This window comes from Bombus pascuorum, chromosome 1, assembly GCF_905332965.1.
Source record: "Bombus pascuorum chromosome 1, iyBomPasc1.1, whole genome shotgun sequence".
NCBI lineage: Eukaryota > Metazoa > Arthropoda > Insecta > Hymenoptera > Apidae > Bombus > Bombus pascuorum.
Genome location: NC_083488.1, coordinates 2,067,080 through 2,092,676, shown reverse-complemented (window position 1 = coordinate 2,092,676; position 25,597 = coordinate 2,067,080). Strand labels below are relative to the sequence as shown.

The window sequence follows — 25,597 nt, the reverse complement described above, 5'->3', positions numbered from 1 at the left end:
ATTTTATATATAGAAGAAGAACACTGCAAAGGACGGAGAGAAATAACATTTCACTTTTATAAAATATATGATCTATTTAGACATTTACATACAAATGATATAAGGCACTCTACTCGCAATTGTTACATTCGCCAGTAAGTAACGTTCTTCGATTGTATAAACTTTTCGATATCAAAAACATCTTTAAAAAGCCTTAGAATAATTGTACTACTCTTTTATTAAGAAGTTTTGTTTCCATACGAACAAATGTATATACTGATTTAGTTTATCAGCTATTAATAATAAGTAAAAAATTTGTCGGAAAATGAAATCGATGTGCTTCGATACGTGTGAAGAGAAACATCGACATCGTTAAAATTGTGGATATAATAATATAATAAATAAAAAAGAGGAATGCTCTCAGTGTCATTTATATATACAGCTAATTTCTTTATAAAACACCACGTTTCCGATTTTGTTACTTCTCCTCGCAACTTTTCCCTAATTTTTTTTAATAATCTCTAAGTAATAACAGTTAATCTCAGTCTTCGTTCAAAGTGCCGCTTCTGCTTCGATATCTTTTGGATTCTTCTTTATTTTATGGGGTTTCCTATAACAAATACCGAAAAGAGTATTTTCAAATGTAATAAAAAATCTAGCTGTTGAGAATTAGGTATCCTAAAAGTATCAAAAATTACACTAACTTCCCAAAATTTTCGCCGTCTTCGAGCGTCTCTGGCAGTGTACATCCAACTGTTTCTGGCAATAAAAAGCAAAGCGCGGCACCGATGAGTGGGAGGATCCCGAAACAAGCTGGTGGAAGCCAAGTTTGAAGGTGATCCTTTAAGAAAGTAGTAAAAACTCGTTAATAGTCAATATACGAAAAAAATAAGGTTGGAGTAAATAAAAAATTTGTTCTTTATCTATGGCCTTTAAAAACGAAATATACTCGGCCTCTGAGAACATAAAGAAACTCGTTTTAAAAGAGAACTTTTTTCTACTAATCGTACTATGAATGATTAAATATGAATACTTTACTATTTACTATTTATACTATGAGTACCATACCGCGTTATCTCATTTGAACACATCCATCGCCGTTAGTATCTGTTTTCGCGAGCATCAATAAACTCGTTAACAGGCAAATCTCACATTCTTATCCTCCAACTTACCAAGGATACTATGAAGGGTGCTGAAATGGAGCCTATCCTGGCGCACATACTGCTGGTACCCACACCGATGTTCCTAATGACCGTGGGGAATAATTCACCGGAAAATAGATAAGCAGTGGTGAAAGAGACAGACATGCCAACGATGGCCGAGCAGACTAGAATTAATCGGAGCCACGCGATATCTGCAACAAGTAAAACGTGCATCGATAAAATAAGAAAATACAACTGCGTTATTCGTTTGGTTCGTTAAAAATCAATATAACAGAGGAAATATACGATAAGACCATTTTTATCGATTTTATGATTTTGGAATTTTGTCTTACTGGTTAAAAAAGAAATAAGTACTATGTTTCAATACTTATATTCATGTAGCTGTGACATGGAACCAACTTATTAAAGGTTCAAAAATGCAAGTTTTTAGCGAACTAGTAAAGGACTTACGACATTTTGTAAAATATTAAGGATATCTTTTTTTTTGTATTAGGAATTCTTCGTTACCTATCGCTACTACTTTTCCTTCGCGTGATAAAAGTTCACGTTCAAACAGGTAGATTCGAGTAATAGGAATTCGGTTAATTGGGAATTACAGTACATTCGTCTGCACCTATTTTATTGGAACTTCTTTCTATTGAAAATTTTACTTAGTACCCCATTAAACGAACCCCTGCCTCCTAAGTGCATTTAACGGAATGTGAACTTTTAACGCGTGAACGAAAAATGATAGGCAATGGAAAGAACCAACGATCTCCTATCGTACGAATTCCAGTTATGTAAAGTATTTATCTCTCAAGGAATTATGATAAACGAGATCTCTATAAAGAATAAAAGTCCGACTTATCGTATCTTTGCTCTGTGATCTTTGTTTGATAATACTCATTTAGAAAAACGTTCAATTGAAACGAATATATGTACCATCTGAGACAATGATGAGCAAAAGAGCCGCAACGCCAGCGATCGAGTTACTACAAATTAAGGTGATCCTTCTACCAAGTTTGTTCATTGCCCACCAAGCAACGAAATTTCCAGGTATCTGTATGGCGCCAGAAACAGTGAAATTTATGAATATATTTCCACCGACTTGTCCTATGTATTGAGACATTCCAAACAACCCCATTCCGCAAACGATCCAATTGAAGAAAATCGACAGCGATTTTATCCTCATGTTGGGCGTGCGAAACAGGTCCAAGAACGATGCTTTATAATCCAAATGTGATCGTTTGGAATTCTGTAAAAACATCGAATATTAATGAAAATAATGGATGATATAAATATCAATTTCATGGGAATTTTGTGCGAATAAAAGCGACATAGAACGAGTAAGAATAAAATCTACGATGCTATTACGATCAAACAGAAATTTAGAAATTTTACCTGCTGCAAACAGTGTTTTCTGACCATGTCTGGAATGTCCTTGTTTTTAATTTGGTTAATATTCGCACCCTTCTGTAAAATCCTACAAGCTGCTCGTTGCTTTCCAAAGGCGAGCAACCATCTAGGAGATTCAGGTACGACCCACCAATAACTTAAGAGAATGATAGAAGGTAATGTGATGGCGATTTGTAGATGTTGCCAGTGACGAAATAAAAATGCAAACCCGGCTAGAGACATGTGACCCAAACTAAATGGAATTTGATACAGTACTGTGATGGCTGCTCGCCATTGCGTTCCAACAATCTCCATACCTGTTAAATATTTATAATTATCGCTAAATTGTCTATAAATTAAAAATCGTTACGGTATACAAATTGGAATGAAATTTTCAATGAAGAAATATCCAAATTGCAACGAAGAACTTAAATAACACTGTGTATGATTATATATTTATTAATATTAAATTATTACTTACAAATGACGTAACTGGTAACCATCGTACCTCCAGTAGCTAAAGCACTAAGCAATTTCATTAATAACAGTGCTGGAAACCATGGCACGACAGCACATCCGATACCGGAAACTAATTGAAGAACTACTGCTATCATCAGCGGCATTTTTCTACCGTACCTGAATTTGAATGAAAAATTTAGAGAGTAATAAATTTCGATCTCTCAAATTTGAGAAGATACATAGTTTACTTCGTGAAAAAAGAATCGATAGTATATATGTACCTATCTGCTACATTGCCAAATATGATATTGCCCAAAAGTACGCCAAACATCAAAATAGATTGCTGGATATTAGCGTAATGCGTTCGACTGCATACTAAATTCCACTGAAATGACGTAATCATAAAGAAATATTCGTTTAGAACAATTTTTACAAATGAACAGACATTCCAATTAAAGAACAATAAAAAAAAACTATTGTGACTTTAAAAAAATGTACGGTTATACGTATTGTATCAAGAAAATAAAAAATCATTATAATTCTTTCCATATCCATGCAACTATTCTTGTAACAAAACAACCTAATAGAGAATGTGACAAAATTTCTATTCTTCTTTTTCTTTTTTTAGTGTATTAAATACGAATAACTTCAAAAATGAATCGTTTCAAATTGTATTATTGATGATACATAGTACGTATTAACAAACGCTTTTCAAGAAAATTTATTCTTTTTCTATATTATCCTACGTATAACTATAATTATTATCCTAGAGAATTATTTCGATCAAAAAGAATCCAGTACGTATCGAGCAAAATCTCTCGCTCTCTTGTTTTACATATCTATTTATATCCTAAGTTATGCATTATGTTAAATATAATTTCAGGAATCATAACATACTGAACAACGCTAAACTACCAACATTAAAAACATACCAATCGAGTGTATTCACTTACCCAACACGACTTAACTTCGTCAAACGCATCTATATAAATCGTTTCTTTTCTTTTTGTCTCGTTAAAAATCCATCGTATATTTCGATTAATTATTCCATTTCAGATACATAAACGGCGCGTAACATTCGTGTTTATTTAAGCAAAGTAATAAGCAAGAAAGAATCATTAAAAACCTAACTCCATCACTGTAATTTAAGGCAACGATTACCTCCGTTTTCCATTAGATTCTCTGAAGGAAAAAATGTTAATTAGGTGAACAAGCTTTTAACAATTACCTGCGATATTATTGTCTCAGTGAACGTGCTCCTGTCGTACTCCCATTCTGTGCACTCTGCCAACGTACCATTGACATTGACTACGCACTGGTCAGACGTTTCCGTGCGTGCTGGCGAGGTACAGTTGAAATTTTGATGTGGCGCCATGAAGACGATCGCGAGCTGATGCCAAGCGATCGGGAACTTGACCAGAGAAATTGCCAGACAAACGTATATTTGCCATCTGCCAAGATTTCCGATAGCTTCTTGCACGGCATCGACCTCATCACCATTGTCGACAACTTCTTCTTTACCATTCGAGACTTGCTTGCCATTCACTTCCGCTACACAATAAAATGGAGATATTTTAGATACTAGGAATAGGAATATTTTTATACTTTTTGTAATTTACGTGAAATATGTATTATTTACTTTTGAATTATATTATTATGCTTTAGGATGTGAATATATGTCTATACATTTTTATAATTAGTTTATAACATTTACAGAAATTTCATTTCATCATGCCAAAATAAGAATCACGATAACTAATAAGTTAGGATCTCTTCGGTTATAGGTCATCGACGATATGTCATAATTTCATAAAACAGATTTAAACAAGATAATGTAAAAGCTTAACAACGTTGACTTCGAGCAACGATAAAAGATGTCTTATGTAAGAATTACTACTTGAAATTTCACACATAACTCAAGATGTAAGTAAAGAATCAACCAAAAATATCTACATCGAGACGTTATTGGAATCGCTAATTTCAACATTATTGGAATTATCGAAACTACTAATGTAGAAATCACTGGTTAGTGATATTTACAGATTTATTTATTCTGATGTAAACAGGAAACGATGGTTATTTAACGTGAACTTAATGCAGCAATGCGATATAACTAAGAGAACTAAATTGATAATTCGCAATTCACAATTCACAATTATAACTTACAACTGACGACGACTCGACAACTCATGAGTAACGATTAACCCGCAACTATTCGCAACTCACTCGCAACTCTCTCACAACTAACAGCTATCTTTCATGCAACAGTTTTGATATTCCTAGCACGCAGATGTGGATGATCCACGGTCAAGTATTCCTTATTTAATTACCCAATGGCGTATTGAGATTTCCCATTTTTCCCGGCCCGTTAGCACTTTTATTTTTACCTGTAATTCATTGAAATTTTCCCCAAGGGTTCTCCCCGATACTACACTAATTTAAACAAATTGTCCATTAATTAATTGAAATATAATATCTTACGTAATTTACGACAATCCTATTTTAATGCAGATCAATAAAGCGCATCAATTTTATCTGTATGTTAATGTATTGGTACGTTGCGTTAGCAAATCGCTTCAACCAACGATGAACACAATTAAAGACAATGGGAATCGTACGACTAGACGCTTATCAAAGAGGCTAAACATAAATAGAGATTACTTAATGGAAAATACTTATCTCTGGCGAAGGCTAACTCGATCTAATAATTAAAAGAGTCGAAGATTGCGATTAATTGTTGTTTTAATAATTTTGACCTGTTGTGTAGTCTTTAGAATGGCCAGTTCATGTTGCTCAATTGCTATTTAATCGGCTCCTCATACGATTCTCTTTGTCTATAAGCTGCCAGAAATTTGTCATCTTCTTATAAGAAAAACACAATTGCAACACAATTTTCAAGATACTAGAATCACCCTTTCTTTTATAATTCCCCTAATCTCTTCCATTCTTTCGATTTTAAATTTTATCTTACGATTTATATATACCAACAATTTTCTAAAAATTAGTTAACAGCGTGTAATACGAACATTTTACTGGTATCCTTAATTTACACCCTAAACGAAGGGTCGTTTTAAAAAATCCACAGTCGACAGGCAAGAGATTTATTATCTCCTGTATCGTTGATTTATTGCTTCGTGTAGACAAAATCAACGTCCAAAAAAGCGTAACGAAACAATTAAAAAGTGTATTAATAATAGTTTATCTTTCTCAACACTCCCCACCCGGTCATGAGAAGGGACTCGGTCGATGATCGTTTAAAAAAAGAAGTATTGCATACGCAGATAATAATAATTAAATACTCGCACGTGCAACCAAAAAGCAATCATCGTTGTTTGCTGTCTAGAAAATCCTACACTTTTATAATTTAGCGATATACGTGATCTTGAACATGACAAATATCGTTTGCACAGCTTCTACTAAATGTTTCTTCACCAACGTCAATTATTCGTTTCCTTACAATTTCTAATATATATATGATCATCTGTTTTCTTGCAGCGATATTGTAAGTTGGTATTATGAAACGTGTAAACGACTGCATTTAAGTTAATAACAAGACGCTTAATTGCATAGATTGTTAAAGGCAAGCACATACTAAATGATTTTAATCAAATGCTCCGTGTGATTTACGATCAAGATGGCTCGATGAATTACATAAACGCGATGTTTAGCATATTCGTAGGCGTGTGTCGATTGTCTTCGAAGACACGATATTAATCGAATTGCGCATATCTTAATAAAACAAGAACGTGTAGGATTAGTTACAAATAATTAATTAGCTGAATAGGATTTCCTGGAGATCGATATAGAAACGTACGGTAGTAACCGGCAATGAGATAAACGTCGCGTCAAGGAAAAAAGCGACAGCACGTGTAATTAAACTGTTTACTGTAGATCGATCGTTCGTATTCGTCACTCCTTGACGACAAACACCGTCGCGTTGTCGATGCAACGTCGACTACGTCTACTTACTTACGCGATGATTTTGCGCAACAAGTGGGTGTGCGCCGCAGAGAGAAATCCGATTGGTCGGTACACACTTATCGTGACTCTGACACGCTCGTTTACACATATTTTGCATGTCAAAGCGGCTTCGCGTGAAAATGAGATACCATCACGTTTAGGCATTGTCCACGTTAGTTAACAAAATTAAAATGACCCCGCGACCGAGTACAACGGTATATACGATAATTACCGGTTCATACAGGAAAATATAATCCGACGTGACGGTGAAATCATAAAGTCGAGATATGTCAGACCTCGAAACGCTCGATGCTTGTATCTATCAGTGTCTAGTGTTATTAGACATAATGGATGTCGTAAAGTCGCGATTACATGTGTGTGCGATCGCGCAAATCAAAGTTTGAATGACGACGAGGAAAGCAAATATTTTAGTTTGCAACTCCAGATATCGATAAATTCTAGCGATATTTTGTAGAAAGTAGTATTCGCGTCTAGTATTTATATTTATGGAAGAACGATAGATTTCGTAAGTTAGAAAACATAGTTAATATAACGTAAGTTTGAGTTGTAATAAAAATGACGTATGAAGTATCTTCTAAGTTAGTTATCAGTATCTTCCGATACCATAATCAATTATATGTAATTAAGGGTACTTTCAGCGTTATCTATGTTTTAATTACATTCTGGTAACGAACGTTGATTCTTCTTCAAATTTATCATCGTATTATCTTACTGTATACATATATAAAAACTTTGAATCTGTACGGATTTTATATTTTTTAATTCGTTCTGCCTTTTTACATCCGAAGCTCAACTTTATTTGAGATTTGTCTGTGCCTGTAGCATCGTATTCCGAATTCATTATGAAACTATAAATTAGATTTATACATTTATTATCTAGTTTGTAAAATTAAAGGAATCGAAGTACAAAGCAAGAGATAAGAAATAACAGAGGGATTATTATATTTAGACTTATCGTTTTATAATACGCTCGTATTTAAGAAAAAGTACGCATTTTTAATACGAGTTTGTATCATTTACACGTTTTCTTCTTTTCTCCTTATATAAACGCATCCTCTTTCAATTTATTTAAATCGATCGTACATCTTAATTCGTTTCACTTCAACTCGTATTATCAATTCACGTTACTTCTGTTTCACACGAACTTGATATTTCGTAAAACAAAGAATATTTCCCGTCTGATATCACTACGCCTAACAACATGAACTTGCAATTAATATTTATTCATCTGCTCTGCGCAATGAACCGGTTGAACTTTCCTTCCACGAACTTTGACCGGATAAAATTGAGCAAAGTTCCCCGACCAATGATTCATACAATTCGATGATTAAAGTATACCATCTAAGACTCTACTTTTTGATACATATTGCAGTGGAATAGCTATTTTAAATGCGAACATAATTTCGATTATTAGGAAAGTGAAATATTTTTTAATCGATTGTTTACAGTCACATCGACCATTACGATGGAAAGTAAATGTTTTAGTTTCAATACCGCGTCTTCTTCCATCATCGAGGGAATAATTAGTATTACAAATGAAAGAAATTAAAAGTACCGCACACCTGTATGATCTCTCAAGACCGGATAACCATGTCGTTACAAGTTTAATTGCGATACCAATACAGTTTCAGTCATTGTATTATTACATAATACTGTCGACACTTGTTCAGTTTGGCAACGTGACGAGAAGAATTACGATCCATTCTAAATGTTAAGTTAAAACAAAAGAACAAAACGATACCGAGAGCTTTGCAACTATTTCTACGATAAGCTCATTCGCAAGATATTTTATTTCGTTCTTATGCGTTCAATGTACGAGATTTATATAAACGAACTATGTGAAAAGGGAAGAAGACATAATCGAGCAGATTCGTGTATTTCACACTTTTGATTCATTTTCTATATTTTTTCTAACGATACCTGATACGCGTTATAAATTTTGCGTGCAGTTGCGCATAGGATTGCGTAAAATAAAACAAAAATGCATGATGAAGAAATAATGCTTATCGTAGAATTGCGATCGATAAATTCGAGGATTTAGCTAACTGCATCATAGTTTCAGACGTTCTTACATTATCTTATCCGCGCTCTTACCAGCTTCATAGAGTCGTACATATTTATACACATACGGTCAAATAACACGAAGGTAGTAAACGTTTGACATCCATAAAACATGCTTCGTAAATAATACGTAATTAATAGATACATACAAATAAATGTCTTGACGTATTGATTGATTTGTAAAGAAGATCGATAATATTGACGACAAATGATAAATAGCACGAGTGTTGAAAACTATGTTACAACTTTGTGACTTTGCTATATGTACGTATGGATGTCATTACTATAGATAAAAATATATGATATAATATAGACGTATAAATATCGAGTATAACTAAAATATCGTGTTAGAGAAATATTCTACTGTATGACACGTTTCGTGGGCTTTCCTTGGGACATTTTTTACAGGAAACCTGTGCCATTTTCTCGTTGATCTTTTGCTGCTAATATTCCAACATTTTTTAGAAAAATTATTAATCAAAATCGAGTCGCTCGTGACTTCTATGACTCGGTAGTTTTACTTAGCGGAAAAATACAGTAGAGATTTTTAATAGAATGTAAGAAGTCAATAATTGGAAAGATAAATTAAAAAGATAACCAAAAAGATAGCCCAACTATCGACTTTTTAAAATCTTTTATCTACTGCGAAAATACGAAGAAAAGAAATTAATTCTGACGTGGACTGTAATTACAACATGTGCATCGTAGACGATAATCCATCAAGTAACAAGAAAAGAACGTAATTCTGAGAAAATTACTTTTAATCACCCTTCTATGCATCCTCAGCTACGCGAGTCCTGCTTTTCTTAAATAGTCGTAACTTTGTTTATTTTTGAACTCACACACACACACTTTTGAAACGATATAATCGATGCAAAAGTTAGTAAATGGTATAAAATGCTTCGAATTATATAGAAACAATGGTACCTCTTTTCCAAATATCTATAATGAAATTACACTAGACTAAGTACAACGCGCTTTTAGCATAGAGAAGATATAAAAATTCTATATCTCAAAGACAAATAAATTACACGCATCGTATCAAAAATCTAATCTTTTTCAAGAACCCTGACATAGAAAACAGATACACACGTGTCCAACGAGTTTACGGTACATAATACTTTCTCAGAAATATTCTCTGCAAAAAGACATTTATTTCTGGATACGAAATAATCATTTTTCTCTGCTAGACGATTCGATACGCGATATGAACGTATCTAATAACAGCTGGACAGCATGAACATTTTTTAATCCGCCTTTCCCGACGGTCGCCGTAAAATAATATTTTCCAGTAGGATACTGCTCGGTCGAAATGACTTCTCGGTAAAACGGGAGCAAGATTCCTCGATAATGTGTTCACGCCGTTTTAACCTTTATTACGTTTAAGTATAGCAAGTGACGAGAAAACCAGTTTCGAACAGAAAAACCGATCAACAAGTCCATGTGAACCGTAAAATGTACGGTAACCTCGAGACAGTGGAAATCAGCCTTCGTTTCCAGAGCACACAACATTATCTACCTTCTTGGTCGACTGGAAAGGTCGGAGCTCGGAGCATATTGCTAACGTCTTTCTAGATCAAAGACTTCCTTCAAGTTTTATCATCGATTCGTTTCGACATACACCGAACAAATTCTTATGCGAGAAGTGCAGCACGCTCGGTTCGATAATGAAGTCATTGTCTCTCGCTGCCGATAAATTTCGTACCCGAGGACGTGCAGTCCCTGGGACTGACCTGATAGAATTGCAAAAGCAACCTACTTTGAAACAATAAATTATTTAGAGGAGAGAGATTCGAGAGGAAGAAGTAGGGCAATTAATCGATGTTATAAAATAATCTTTGGTCGAGTTCGATTGAAAGAAAAACGTGAGAAAAATGTGTTTTTACCACGAATGAACGATAGAAATCAACAATTGTTTATTCGTGAAAGAATTAAGAGAAACGACGTCGGATCAATTTCTGCTATTGAATATTCGCTAAATATCAGATTTTAACATCTGCAAGGTCGAATACATCAAATAATCGTTTTACGAAGAAATTATCCCTATCAAGATCTAAAGAGCTTATTGTTAATTAGATAATTATATAGATTAATTAGGATTTCGCAGATTTGTACCACAGGTATTTAAAATAGATATCACGTTGTATCGTGCGATTTGTTTGTTCTACAGTTATCTACATATACTCGAGATATGATATTCGTATAATCCAAAAAAGCTTGCAACTATTTAATTTTTCCACCATTTATGAATAATTTTCGATACGATATAATACTCTATGATATGAGATCGAATTAATATTAAATATAGAACAAATTGACATACCATAACTGTTGGTTTGCGTATTCTTCATATCACTGCCTGGTTTTGCAGCTATTTTCTTTCTTTGCAATTCGTTCACGTTTTATTTTCGTTAATGTGTGCTATCTGTAACATACGAACGATGGATATTTGAAAATGTACGTCCAAGTATATGTAACGATTGTTCTTTAATGTCGCAACAAAATTTCTACATTCGTTTCAAAATTTGCAATAATTTTCGAAATTTTTCTCTTTATCTTAAAGAAATCGATTAAATGGTAGCATAAAGTTTGTCGTAGTTATAAAATTTACGAAATCGATTATTGTTCATCGATCATTCGAATCTTCGTCCGTTAGCATAAATGACAATGAATATATATCGATCAATTTTGCACAAACAGAATGATTATCATCTCCGAATTGCTCTGAATCTAGAAGAAATTGAATAACAGATCGATATTATCTCGCAATAATATGTACGTATGCTCTCGAAGCATTTCATCACTCGCAACATTGAAGAAAATAAAGAGAATATTAATTCCTGTGCAAATCCCCTTCAAGCAATTCCATTTGATAAACCTGTCTTATTCCAAAAGGTCGAAGAACCTATAACGAAGATACGAATTTGTATAAAAATCCGCGGTCTACTGTTCATTCGATGACCAATTTTGGAACTCGATATCGCATCTGCATTGAATTGCAGTAACAAGGAATATCAACCTCGGTAAACTAGGACTATCTAATCTAAGCCTAAACGTTACACAATGCGCGCGTCCCGGCCTCGTTAAAACGCCCATGGATCGCGAGCGCGTAATCGAACGTTATCCGATTACCAAAGATGCAGAAACGTTAATTGTACGCGCGTCCACGTAACGCGAATATCGCGTTCGCAATTTCATCGGTGGCGCCAAGAATCGCGGTCGAGACAATGCGAGTCGCCAGTCAGAAGGACAGAATGTTATTGACCTGTGGCGAAGTCGTGACAGGGGGAAAGGAAAAGCAAAAGGAAAAACGATCAAAGCGGCCGAGCAAAGAAAATCGCGAATACCTGCGGCTCGCGCGATCCTACCAGAACACACATTCGCTTATTACCATCCTTGATTCCTGTTATATACCGTACACAGGATACTAATTACGATTAAAACCACTTGCAATCTTTCGCTCGCGTCGGCACGCAAATCCACCCTACAATTTACCACCTTTCTTCTTTATTTATTTATCGCGCTCTTTGTAAAACTTTTCTCCAACTCGCAGAAAGAATTGTCAAAGATTAATGAACAGGTAAGATGGAATTCGTATTTATAGTTATGCTCAGGACTTGCGCAACTATCGGCATGTTTTTATACGAGCCACGGATTTACCAAGGTGAATACTATTAAGCTTCGAGAAAATAATTTGCAATTGCCTTTTGTAAAATTTATTTAATAAAATGCCTCTTTTGTATATACAGTAGCGGACAAAAGTTTAAGACGATGATTTGTAAACCGGATTACAAACATCTTATACGCATATTGTTCTTCTATTCGGTTTGTCTCTTTGGAATAACGTAGCTGTATGTTTGACCTTCGTAACCTCAGACAGTCAGTTGTTAAATACAAACAATGTAGGAGTTACAACAGTTAGTTACCGCCTAGCACTTGGAAACAGTGGACATTAGTTTAAGACGATCTGTGTAAAACGTGAGTACGAGTACAGTTTTTGAACATTTTGATTCTGGAATGTCAAAATCATTGTTTAGTGTACCTTTTATTGCTTAAAATTCATTTAGGTAGGAACAGACTATGGGTAAATCAAAGAATTTACTTGAAAACGAAAGGGAACAAATCGTAAGGCTGCGAAAGCAAAGTAAAACCTTCACCGAAATAGCAAATATAGTGAACAGGTCAGAAACAGCTTGTAAACAAGCTTGGTATAAATGTTTAAAGACAGGCATGTATTGCGATCAACCGAAAAACGGAAGACCACGGAAAACAACACCGAAAATGGATCGCCGGATTCATCGATTGAGCGAAAAGGATCGTTTTCGTAGTGCAAATAATATTGCTGCGGAGATAAACTATGAAAACGATACACAAATTAGTGCTAGAACTGTTAGGAGAAGATTAGAAGACTTTAACTTAAGAGGACGAAAACCCCAAAAGAAACCACTGCTGAGTTCTAGGAATCGAAAAAGACGACTTGCATTTGCTAAAGCTCATAAGCATTGGACAAGTGAAGATTGGCAAAAGGTATTGTTTTCTGACGAATCGAAATTCAATCGCGTCTGTTCTGACGGGATACGGTACGTTAGACGTCGAATTGGCGAAAGTTTGAAAACACAGTGCGTTTTAAAAACTCTTAAACATGGTGGTGGCAACGTTATGGTGTGGGCGTGTTTTTCTCGAAGCGGCCCTGGTCCGATATGTCGTATCAATGGAATTATGGACCGTTTTCAATACAAGGACATACTCAAGAACACAATGTTACCTTTTGCACGCAACAATATGAGTGATGATTTTATTTTTCAAAATGATAATGATCCGAAGCACACGGCTCGGGTTGTGAAACAGTTTTTTCAAGAAGAAAATATCACCGTGCTGCCGTGGCCGTCGCAATCACCAGACATTAACCCAATCGAGAATTTGTGAAGCATCATAAAAAAGACAGTACAAGGTTATAAACCGAAAAATTTAAATGAACTTTACTCTACGATTGAAACAGCCTGGAATAATATTACGGTAGATTAATATAAAAAATTAATAGATTCTATGCCAAGAAGATGTACCGAAGGGATAAGAAATAACGGATATTGAACAAAATATTGAATTTAAACAAAAATTGTGTATATTTTTTAACCAAAAATTAATATTTTTTGTATAGTCTTAAACTTTTGACCGACGAAATATTATACAGATTTCGTTCCTTTTTTATAACTTAGCTATTGAGCAAAATATCAAAATGAAATTTTTTTTCTAAGTGTACAAACAAATGTACAATTAGTTAATACCAAAAGTAGAACACCGTATTTATATTTTTTATGGAAAGTAAATCAATTATTTATTTCTTCCATTTCGTCTTAAACTTTTGTCCGCTACTGTACGTAGGCTTATGGATATAAACGTACGCTTTTCTATCAGTGTTAGATCTAGAAGTGGAAAACTTTATCCCAATCTCTCGATAAACTCTTCGATCGACTATGGTCAACATCGTTAATAGAAATGACCCGATTTATTTGATTAGTATTTGCGTCACTAAAATATTTACAACTTAGGAATTTGCCTTGAACCACTGTTTGTTAGACAAATCTCATTAGTCAACCCTCCGCTGTATTAAACACGCATTGATTTATCCATTGTAAAAAGCACGAGATTTCTGAGATTCATCGAATTACAAAATATTTCGATATGCTAATGCATAAGGAATGCGTCAATAATGATGCAATGGCAAATAACATAGTACAAAGTATACGAACAAGATTAAACACTGTTTTCCTAACGATTCTCATTCTTCTTCCGAGCTATGGGAAAACATATTTCATTATTATATTACGTAACTATAATTAATATATCTCGCATTAATCTCGTTCGTTCCCATAATTTAATTTCTAATTGTTTCATCTGAAATTACAAGTATTTCAGGTTGTATATTATTCGTTTCATAAATGCAACTAATCTTCGTAGATATGACAAAAAACAATACAATAGGATTATGTCATATTTTTTTTATCTTAATTAATCAGGCATAAAAAAACGACACCATAAATAATTTTCTGTATAATCGTGACAGACGATTAATCCCCTATCGTATCTCTAATTATATTAGTTATCGTTAAACTGTAGACAGAACATAAAAATTTTAATCAGCTTTTTAGGTGAAGCAGTCTGTCTACTTAAGATAGTACAATCATCTCTTACGATTAAGTGGATTGGAAAAAACACAAACAACTTGTCAAGTCTGTAACGTAATACTATAATTTAAACAATAGTTACTCACGAGTATATCACATTCTATATGTACTACCATATATACTATATATATGTAACAATCATTCACTCGTCTCCTTTTATTCGTTGCTCTTGTCAAATACAATTTTGATTTATAAAATTGCGATCTCTTTGTCTATCGATCAGGCATAATTTTCTATTTCTTCCATGTTAATGTTTCTGAGTAACATTAAGGGGCTTGGTATTACTGCGACACACTTCTCTAGTATTTGTACGAGGAAAATTCACATGGATTTCCCAACTATTACAATATGTAAAGCCATATCAATATGCGCATATATCAAGCAACAGTTTCAATTATTCTATCTTACTATGAGCTAACGTGCAGCGAGTTTAATTAAGAAAACTGAACGATTATGGTTATTATTAGAAACATACTTCTTACAAAATTCCATTTCATATACAATCAAAACAATTCTTCCACAAAAAGATAAACGTCTATTCAAGTAATTATCGATCAATTATCGATTGATTATTTATCATTGCGCGACGGATCGTTATTGATTTAATGATTAGACCGGAAAAGTTTTAACGAAAATTCAATGTTAACAAAATATTTCGATCACTACTAACGATAAGAAATTTCTTCCGTTTTTCTTTGTTTCAAAATCTTACGATTGAGACCAGGAAGCAGAAGAACGATAAGACGTATCAGAGTTTCGTATCACATAGATGAGGAAATGCTAATAGTCCCTGAAAAGAGTAGCATGCTACTTAATAAATCTATCGTCTAAAGAACGTCTTATTGTTAGATAAAACAAATATTTGAAAACAATAACAATGATTTTACTCGATAAATGCTGATTACTCGATGTGCCGACAGCACCGGATATGACTTATACGTAAATATGTACTCGTGTGAATATTTATCGAGGAAAAGGAAACGTTAACATCAAAATTGTCGACCTTTACATGGCTGCTTTGTTTACATAAAATTATTGCATTTCTTTTTATATGTATAATTATTTCTACTATATAGGACGATACTTTATTTTGACGATATATTATTTTAAATATATTTTGCGCTGTCAAAGTAAAGTCGATTCAAATTTGTGCGTCGCCGCTAACAAAACTACTTAAACTTATCTAAAATTCAGGAAATTACTTTCGAACGTTATTTAGAACCAGATAATAATCGCGAACTATACAACATAAGTTGCGCCGTGCAAATAGACACTATGCACTGATCCGTAAAATGTTAACTAGTTTCGTGGGAGAGAAATAAAAACTTCTAGTTTCAAGTTTCTAGTTGTCGATGAATAATACACACGCTTCTCTTGCAATACTTAATACAGGAATTAGAACACCGAATGACATTTTAATTTCTATCGAAGGTATAATATTTATTAGAAAATCTCACTTGATGTTCAATAAGAACGTCGTTCGTTGCTGCTATTAACACGTTACACGTTACCACACTCGAATCAACATATTTTACGATAAAAATATCAAATGAACCATTCATTCGAATAAAATGATTTCTTTCTTGAAATATTACGTGTTGCTTCGGTGTAATGAAAAATATTGTAGTAAGATAAACGTATAATTTAATTACTTTTTTACTTTTTCAACGCAAGACTTCGATGCAACGAGTCTATACATATTCGCCACTATTTTCGTCCAAGTTGTTACACAAAGCACCTTATACTCGTCTTGTACCACATGTGCAACGCAATGAATATCAAGTCGAGAATGAGAGACATTGATAGAAGCAAAAGTACCGACGATGCCACGACGTGTTAAATGCGTGCCTCAATTGATTGCACTGCGAACAGACAAACTTTCGTCGATGCACCATCCATTACCATTGCAATATATAAAGCAGTGTTCTCAATAAACTTAATATACCTCCAAAAGAAATTGTGATAATAATCATTCGTATAATCCTTATAAAACGGCCACTGTCTGTATTCCATTTCCGCGAAGAAGAATAGAATCAAACAGGAAAACATTCATAAAAATCAGTAGCAACCCGTACAACGTATCCATCTCCGTAACGATCGATTTATTTAAGAAACGCTAGAAAATCGTCGACGATAAAATTCGATCGTTAACAAACTAATCAGTGCGTAAAAAACCTGTTTAAAATACCACGTACCATAATTCAGCTATACTAAATAATACTATTTATCGCATTTATCGCTCGAGTTTTTCATTTTATCATCTCCTCCATCTCTCGTTGTAAAACTAAGATAAGAACAAGGACAAAAATCGAGAAGGCGATCGGAAAGCTTATTTTTAAGAAAAAATCGATAAAATAGAGACTTTTTAGAGAGGAGGAAAAGAAAATCGGGGACGATCTCGGTCGGTCTCGACTTTCGAGAAAGTCCACGCGGCATTGAACTTCGTCCACGATTACATTTGGCTACAGTCGCTGCAGTCCGATCAACTGCGCATATTTTTTGGCCCGTTGTTCTGTTAAGGCACCAGAATGCCTCCGGCCTGTACTAAAAAAATGACCTAAACAGCCTGCTCCTGAATTGCCCGGAGCTGTAACTGTCGAACACTGCAGGCGAAATTTTCTTACGAAACTCGTATGCATCCTAATGCATCTATGCAATCGAATCAATGCAATGTCCGCGTTTTCACAAAATTTCTTAACGAACGCGTAATACTCGACGGATAAAAATCCAATTAAAATTGATTCTGTTTATATATAACGTTTTACAATGTACCTATCATCGATAACGTTTATCAGATGTAACTTTAACTTTGTACAGAGACTGAAAATTCTTGACTTCCAGCGTTTCCCGCGTTTAACGATAATTTATCTCGAAGTAGCTATCGTGAGAAAAGCGTGATACAGATTGCGTCGCGTAGAAAATTGGCAGAATGTCTTTCATTCGAGTGTAATGTGTAAAAAATCAAGGTTTCCGGACGCGTAGGAAAACGCGTAGGCGTCAAGACGCCTTTCCAACCGACACGTGTGTAGAATGATTCATGTTGATAGTTTTCTGACAATTTTCGGAGTACACAAACGACCATTGTACGCATAGTTAAAAGCTAAACAATAACTGAAAGCGCAAGTATTCCTAATGCGGTGTGAACGTGTTGCAGAACAAACGTTAAAATATAATTATTAATAATACAATATCACAATAATTCCTACGTGCGTTAAATTAAAACGATAAAAGGATAGACATTCAACTTTTTTAATATGTTATAATAACATATAAGTAATTTTACATTACACTTATTAGCAAAGTTCAAACGATAACAAAGACAAATGAATAGTACGGATAACTTTCATTATTCTCGAGTTTAAAAACAGTATGAATACCTTTGTGCGTCACGTGCAAATTATTTTACGTTATACGTCGCACTATTAGCGAAATACAAATAACAAGAAAATTAGATATTCGAATGTTTTAATAAATATTCCGCCAAGTTTCATTTTTATTGAATGAAAACAATAGAAGTACAAGCGTATTCGAAACTTTCAATGCAGAAATAACTCCAACTTAGAGTTTAAAAGAATTTTCTTTTTTCCATTGCCTGTAGATAGTTCTAGACTACGCTTATCCAAGTTAAAGTAACAAAAAAGACATTAGAATTTTTTAACGACATAATTTTAACTTCCGTCTAACTGAAAGGAATACGAGTTTTTCAATTTATCGTTTAGTTAGACAGTTTTGTGTTATACTTATCCATAGAATTTCAGTATCTACATATATATATATGCCTATATCAGATTGAAGTTAAATATTATAAGTATACATAATGAATTGATAACCATCGCTATCTTTGTTACGATTATTTTCTTTCTTGATTGATTTACGAAAATTCGGTGGATCGTTGAAGTTCCGATAAGACGATTAAAAAATTTCTCCATTCGGACTCGAGCTTACATCCAGCGTGGATTCATTCCATCGCACGTAGAAATTCCACATAGAAATAAATTTTGATACAGGAAATAGAACGCCTGTATAATTTCTGTTAACGGACAGTTTCTTGAAAAACTCTCGCGGTATTGGCATTATCAAAACATATTTTTAGCAAGTATCGATATCTGCGTGTGATTTGATCTTTCCGCGAACATGTGTTACGTATATAATCATATACACATCTGCTTTTACCGGAAAAAACAACCTGAAGAAATTTCTAAAATAAATTTCTATCTTACATAAAAAATTAGATGCGAGTGAAGCTATTTTCTTTCTTCGGAAACATCAGAATACCAGTTTTGATATTAAAAACAGAATGGTGTTTCAGTTTTCTTGTTACACATATTTAATGAATTTTTAACAAGTTAAATATAAGTTCTATTAAGTTGTAATGTACCAGACCTAACAGTGATACTTAAAATGTATTAATGTTGCGTTAGAATAGCGTGGTTTCGATACAATGGCTTCAATATTAGAAACGTGCTTAAGATATTGCTTAAGTCTCATAATCTCATACACACACACGTGCGATGATGGATTTTAAAAGATAGAAAACATAGTTAACCAATCCCGTTATCTTTTTAATCGACGTTATTTGACAAAGCATTAAAGGAGTTACCATCGAATAATACCATCGAATAATCTCAAACGACCCATTGCTATAAATTTTACAACTTTTCATTTTTCTTCCGGTTTCATTTGTGTCGATGAAAAGGAAGATTCTTTTATCCAAGAAATTTTTAACGATAATTAACTCGACGTTTATTTCTTAAATCACCTGAATGAATTTATAAGCTTCATAGCGTATATTCCTCGCTATTTCTGTCACGTTTGTTCGTCAAGTTATTACAGATGCTCCGTTAAATTAACCAAAAGACGAATATTTTTAAATACTTTTTCGAAACGATACACGTACGATGTCAAAGATAATAGGTCAATGCTCGGAATATTTATTAGGTTTCATGCTTTCTTTTAGTTTCGTAGTTCAAACTTTATTAAGAAATAAAAACAAAGCAAAAGCTCGATAAAACTACAAAAACAAAATAAAAATCTGGTGAATCCTTAATCGATTTTAAAAATGGGTTGAGCAAGTATTTACGACGTTTCTCTCACCTCTTTCCCACGCCGCACAGAACAGATGTTTCTCGAGATACTCTCTCGATCGCGCGATTTTGAGTTTCGCTCCGCTTTGCTGTCAGCCCTCGCGCGTCAAGCACATCGGTACGTATCTCAAGACGAGCACACAAGACTGATTCTCTTCTTGAAACCTCTATCGATTACCGATTTTCAGTAACCCAAGATATCTCTAACAGACTTCAGACTTGACCAACGCGTCAAATTCTCAGAACCAATGAAATTTTTAATTACGCAAACTCGATGAAAATCTCACGAAGATCACGCAAAACGTCAATGATAAAAATCAATTTCTCAAAGTCCTCGAAAAAGATGCGCGGATATGTATAATATCGAATGTTATTTTCAATATCGATGTATCGAATGGATGGAATACGATTAAACGAAACAAAAGGAGAACAAAGGAAGAGAGTAAGAAAAATAGAACTACGAAGATCGAAGCAAGGTAAAAGTGTGGTAATTACAGTTGATCGTAAAAATATTTCTAGTAAAATGATTTTCACAAATTGTATCGTCTAAGATTTACGTAGCACTGCGTTGGCCATGCGTCGTGCACGAGTGACGGCGATCAACTAAAATGCGAGGGCAGCGTTTGCCTGCGCGTCTTGCTCGTGCGAAACTGAATCGTTTGGCCGCGCGTCTCCGCTCCGATGCTTAACTTTACACGCGCCGCCTCATTGTTGTCGATCGCCTGGCGTTTTCCGGGCGGTCCTGGCGAACATAAGGAACGAGACGAATAAAACGAGACAAGACGTGCAGGTAGCGGCGGTCATTCTGCGCTCAACTATTACGTATTTTTCATCCGAGAACTGCACTGACAGAGATGTATCGTATATATGCTATGAATTATACTATACTATATATACTATGACTCAAAAATATCCTGTCAAAACTTATTTATTTTTGCTTTATATGGAATATAATTCAATTATGAAACTATTACAGATAAAAATATGTATGGTCTATCGATTCCTTGATTTATCTTTGATTTGTTATACGCTTCGATGGTATTCGCGTTCAATGTTATTCCAAATCGAGTACAGTACATAGCAAAGCGTAAATATTTAACGGTAACGTGAATGTATAGAAGAGGCATCAGATCGATCCGAAGAAACGACTATGGATTTACGCGCGAACTGGCTCCGAAATGTCCGATCCCTCTGGTCGATTGCCTCGCTTGCTAAAAATCTATTTTTGCGACGGGGAATCGCTGCAATTTGCCGCTAACGAGCTCGTGAAATTGCGAATCGCCTTGCAGTCGCACGGAGAACGAACGGTTGCTCGTGGATATCTCTTGTTGGAAAATTTATAGATATTAGATGCGCTTTAATAGTTTTGGTGAATGATTATTTTCAAATGAATATTCAAAGCAACAGTGACTAAAAAATAATGTAAATTTGTATGGAATAAAATTGCTCTTTTCGGTTTAAATTCTTTTTTCTTTCTTAAAAGACCATACGAGACCCTCTGACGATCAAATAGCTCGATTTTTAGCAATTTTTCCAATCTTTCTAATTTTTGGCGTTGACGTTTGTTCTCGATTGACGGGATTATTAGAAAGTAAATAAGCGTAAATAAGTAAGGAACGACGCTATATGTACGATGATACATAAATGATTTTTTCATTTTGAGGTCAGATAAGATTATCGAGACGACACTTTCGATAAAACTCTTTTTAACAAAACTTGGAAATCGTCCGATACGGAATGTTGTATTTACTATCGATGCTAATACTCGATTAACATACAGATTATCGTTATTTAAATCTTCGAGATAAATGTAAGTATGATATAATATAAAATAGCGCAGAATAATTTTCGTTTTTATCTGCTAATTAGTTAAAATATGTAAATTTCCTTCCGAAGAGAAATCATACGAGTCTCTTTGATATTTTCAATCAGCTCCTTTTCAACATTTCGAAACTCTCTGTCATAAATAATGATAGGTTTTATTCTTTTACTACAATAAATTGTCCAACTGGTGAAATCTGTTATTAGACGTACTAGTTGTGAACGAGTTTCAAAAACATATTTTGCGTCTCTAATATTTATCACTGTTAATTTATAAGTTTCTTCTGCGGGTACTAGTAGCACTTTCACTGTTTTCAACTTTCTTCATTCTCGCATGATTGGCTCGAATAATTGACGTTACATTTTATACTGACGATATTATCGAATTACAAATACTAATTACCCGTATGACTATTGTCATATATATATATGTGTAATATATTTATTAGCATGATAATCAATATAAGATATTCATATCGCGAAAGAAATTACAATACAGTATTATAGGCAAAAAAATCATTTGGATAATATATTCAAGCAATTATACGTTTTACATATTACATACGTAATTAGACGTTAGAAAAATACTTTCACCGTTATTATCATTTTTACGATCCGAATATTAATTATCACGTGGCTGCAGCTATTAACGCACACACTGCAATCATAAAACGCGGATATTTGCAACGTACAAATATTAAACACGTCCAGGTTTTTATGTATTCGGAAAACAAAGGAACGCCATTAAAAATATTTATGCATATTTATCTTTCACCGTGTATATTCTTAAATAAACCACTGTCTACAAACATTATATTTAATTAACATTAAAAATATTCATGCATATTTATCTTTCACCGTATATATTCTTAAATAAACCTCCGTCTACAAACATTATATTTAATTAACGTAGTCACGAAGATAAGTCACTTATGATATACAAATCAATTTAAAACAGCAAAATTATGAAAATTCGCCCGGTGTTATTTTAGAATGTAAGAATAAATTAACAAATACAGTTACAGAATCTTGTATTCTGGGTCAGCGTTTTTCTTGCAATTGACAAGTATCTGAAAAAATGAAAGAGAAAAATATTTGAACGTATCTTATAGGAAACACGATAGTGTATACCAATTTTTTATTATACTCCAATTACCACAAATCTCAATTTCCTTAAAAATCTAACGTTTAAACGTTCATTCGAAGCGTATACATTACTGCGATGCAAATGTGACTCTATTAACACCGATTAAGTTGACATACAGCTTGCATCATAATATCCTGGTGCGCGGCTATGCAAGTGGCTTGATTGTGGCAAGTTTGTTGACGACCACCACGTTAATCTAAGAAACAAGTCGATTAGCGATTCCGTATAAACGTACATATATAGTTGGCAAATCGAATAATGCACGTGGAGGATAATAAGATGTGGAAGATAACAACGATACACTCGCTTGTTTGTATCCTTTTGCATTTCAGTTTTTTATTATAGTATTTATTGCGAATGTTCTTTTTCCAATTTCCTTGTTAAGCGTGTACGATAGACACGTTGCTGTCATTTTTTACATTAAAGTTGAAGCTAAAAGAAATAAAGGTAGTCGAGTTTTCAGTTCGCTAAAAACATATTTTTTGAAATTATTAAACAAATAAAATTGAATATCCGCTTTTGAAATTATGTATTTCGCAATTGCTTCGTTCCAAGAACACAGAATACTCGTAGTAAATTAATCGTAACAAAAGTTTAATGACCCGCGAAGTTGAAAAATCCACCTAAGTAGGATGCGAGTTAATGTAATAACGCTCGAATAACCAGTGTTTAAATGTCGTCGTAATCTCCGTCAAATTGTTTAGTGCAAATTGACGTATTACGTTCTCCTTTCCGAAACACTGCACTGGCCAGAAAAATGAGAGAAAAATCGCTACACTCCCGTTGTCTTCTTAGAACGAACTGTACATTGAACTTTAGATTCTACGCACAATCGTTTCTTGTGTAATGTTTCGATGTGCGATGACGTATGTAAATTTTCTTTTATTTCTCGTCGTAACTTCTTCCTTATATCATTGATAACCTTTATGTGTTCTTATAGATAGATGTTATTCGATTAATACATGTATAGCGAGCAATCAGAGTATATATTACGTTGCAATAATCACGATTTCTCCTTAGGGAAACGAATTAAAGACCGATTACTCGCAGAACGCAGTGATTTCTACGCGATGTTCGTTTACTTGTGGAAATCCATCGTAACACACGTAAATGGCGAGCATTTATTTATTTATTTTTTTATTTGCTTAACAGATAACACCCTTTGAGAAAGTTGATGCGCTAGCAAACGAGTAAATATAATACGCGCAGGAAATGAACACAAAGTTAAAAAAGATCGCGTAACAATGATTTTGTACGGCAACGTTGATTTCCCATGGAGACGCATGGAATATCGGATAATACCTGAGATTGCTGAACGTGATCATTTGATATTTTAGAAATAAACGATCAGTCGGATACGAGCGTGCGTTGTTTAGAGGTAGCAAGTTGCAGCAAACTCAGAATCGTATTGTAATCGTAAACAATTTTCAGGATTGGCTTATGAATTTTATACAAGATGAAACGCAGAATGTTGTCCAACTGTTTAGCCATGATATTTGATACTGAGGTCGAACCTTAATTAACGTTGTTGGATTTGTGTGATAGTAGGAGAGCCAGGCAGAGGGGAGAGAAAGATCGAAGATAATCCATGGAATCTTGGACGTGATAAAGTGGTAGGACTTAAAAGATACAGAGAATAGACCATCGTCGTCCAATCGATCGTTAATGACCTAATTGCTTATTATACTGAAGACATCACCAACTTCAATACGTAGTTCGAATAAATGAAGCGTATTTTTACAGTGGATATCGTAAACAGGAGCATCGGGACGCTAGTGTACCGACTGAAAGAACGAGGCAAGACAGTCAGGTATGTCAGAGGTGCTCGAAGGTACGAGATTATTAAAGGTACGATTATTTGCATGACTCCAGAAAGATTTAAAATTACGAGGTATTAACTTTTCTATCGAGTTAATGTAAAAAGTCCTGCACTTTACCGACAAAGCTTTGCTATCTGTACGAAGTTTAAAAAAGACAAGGTAATCGCTGTAGGCGTTGCATCGCTTAACAGAACGATGAGTCAGCTTTTACTCTTTATCATAGCGATGAGTTCTTTAGAGAGTCGCCTGGGGTAGGTGGATTGCAGCGATGATTGCAGTGGTATGAAGGTGTCGACCACATATTTGAGACGATGTCAAGGTCACACAGAGTAGCATTCCAGTGGATAAAACAGAAATAACTGTTAATAAGGTGATAACGTTCTCGAATGATTTCCTCTTTGTTCGAATGATTGGCAGGAAAAGCAGATAAATCGTTCTCGATAAGTTAACGGACTCGAGTTCTTTTTGGCAAAATCGCGTAAATCTGACCCGAGCTTCGCAAATTTCGACCCGATGATGGCTA

General features: G+C 34.2%; 1 protein-coding gene and 1 long non-coding RNA gene across 5 annotated transcripts; both read right to left on the bottom strand.

The window, feature by feature from the left end:
- Positions 1–54: 54 nt before the first annotated feature.
- LOC132916106 (organic cation transporter protein-like) lies at positions 55–20,957 on the bottom strand. 2 transcript variants are annotated; one of them, XM_060975890.1, is made up of 10 exons: positions 20,297–20,957; positions 11,341–11,442; positions 4,204–4,526; positions 3,257–3,360; positions 2,998–3,152; positions 2,523–2,833; positions 2,064–2,376; positions 1,152–1,333; positions 684–820; positions 55–589 (listed from the first exon to the last, which is right to left on the bottom strand). In XM_060975890.1, the coding sequence occupies exons 2-10, from the start codon at positions 11,366–11,368 to the stop codon at positions 532–534; spliced, it is 1,611 nt and encodes a 536-aa protein (XP_060831873.1). In that variant the 5' UTR covers positions 11,369–11,442; positions 20,297–20,957; the 3' UTR covers positions 55–531. The 2 variants fall into 2 exon arrangements, with proteins under 2 accessions (XP_060831873.1, XP_060831874.1); XM_060975891.1 differs by lacking the exon at positions 11,341–11,442.
- Positions 20,958–22,608: 1,651 nt separating this feature from the next.
- On the bottom strand, positions 22,609–24,429 carry LOC132914469 (uncharacterized). Of its 3 annotated transcripts, XR_009659606.1 has the most exons (3): positions 23,878–24,138; positions 23,264–23,686; positions 22,609–23,177 (listed from the first exon to the last, which is right to left on the bottom strand). It is a non-coding gene; the product is annotated as an uncharacterized LOC132914469 (long non-coding RNA). The 3 variants fall into 3 exon arrangements; XR_009659605.1 differs by having other exon boundaries at positions 22,609–23,686; positions 23,857–24,429; XR_009659604.1 differs by having other exon boundaries at positions 22,609–23,686; positions 23,878–24,429.
- Positions 24,430–25,597: the final 1,168 nt, after the last annotated feature.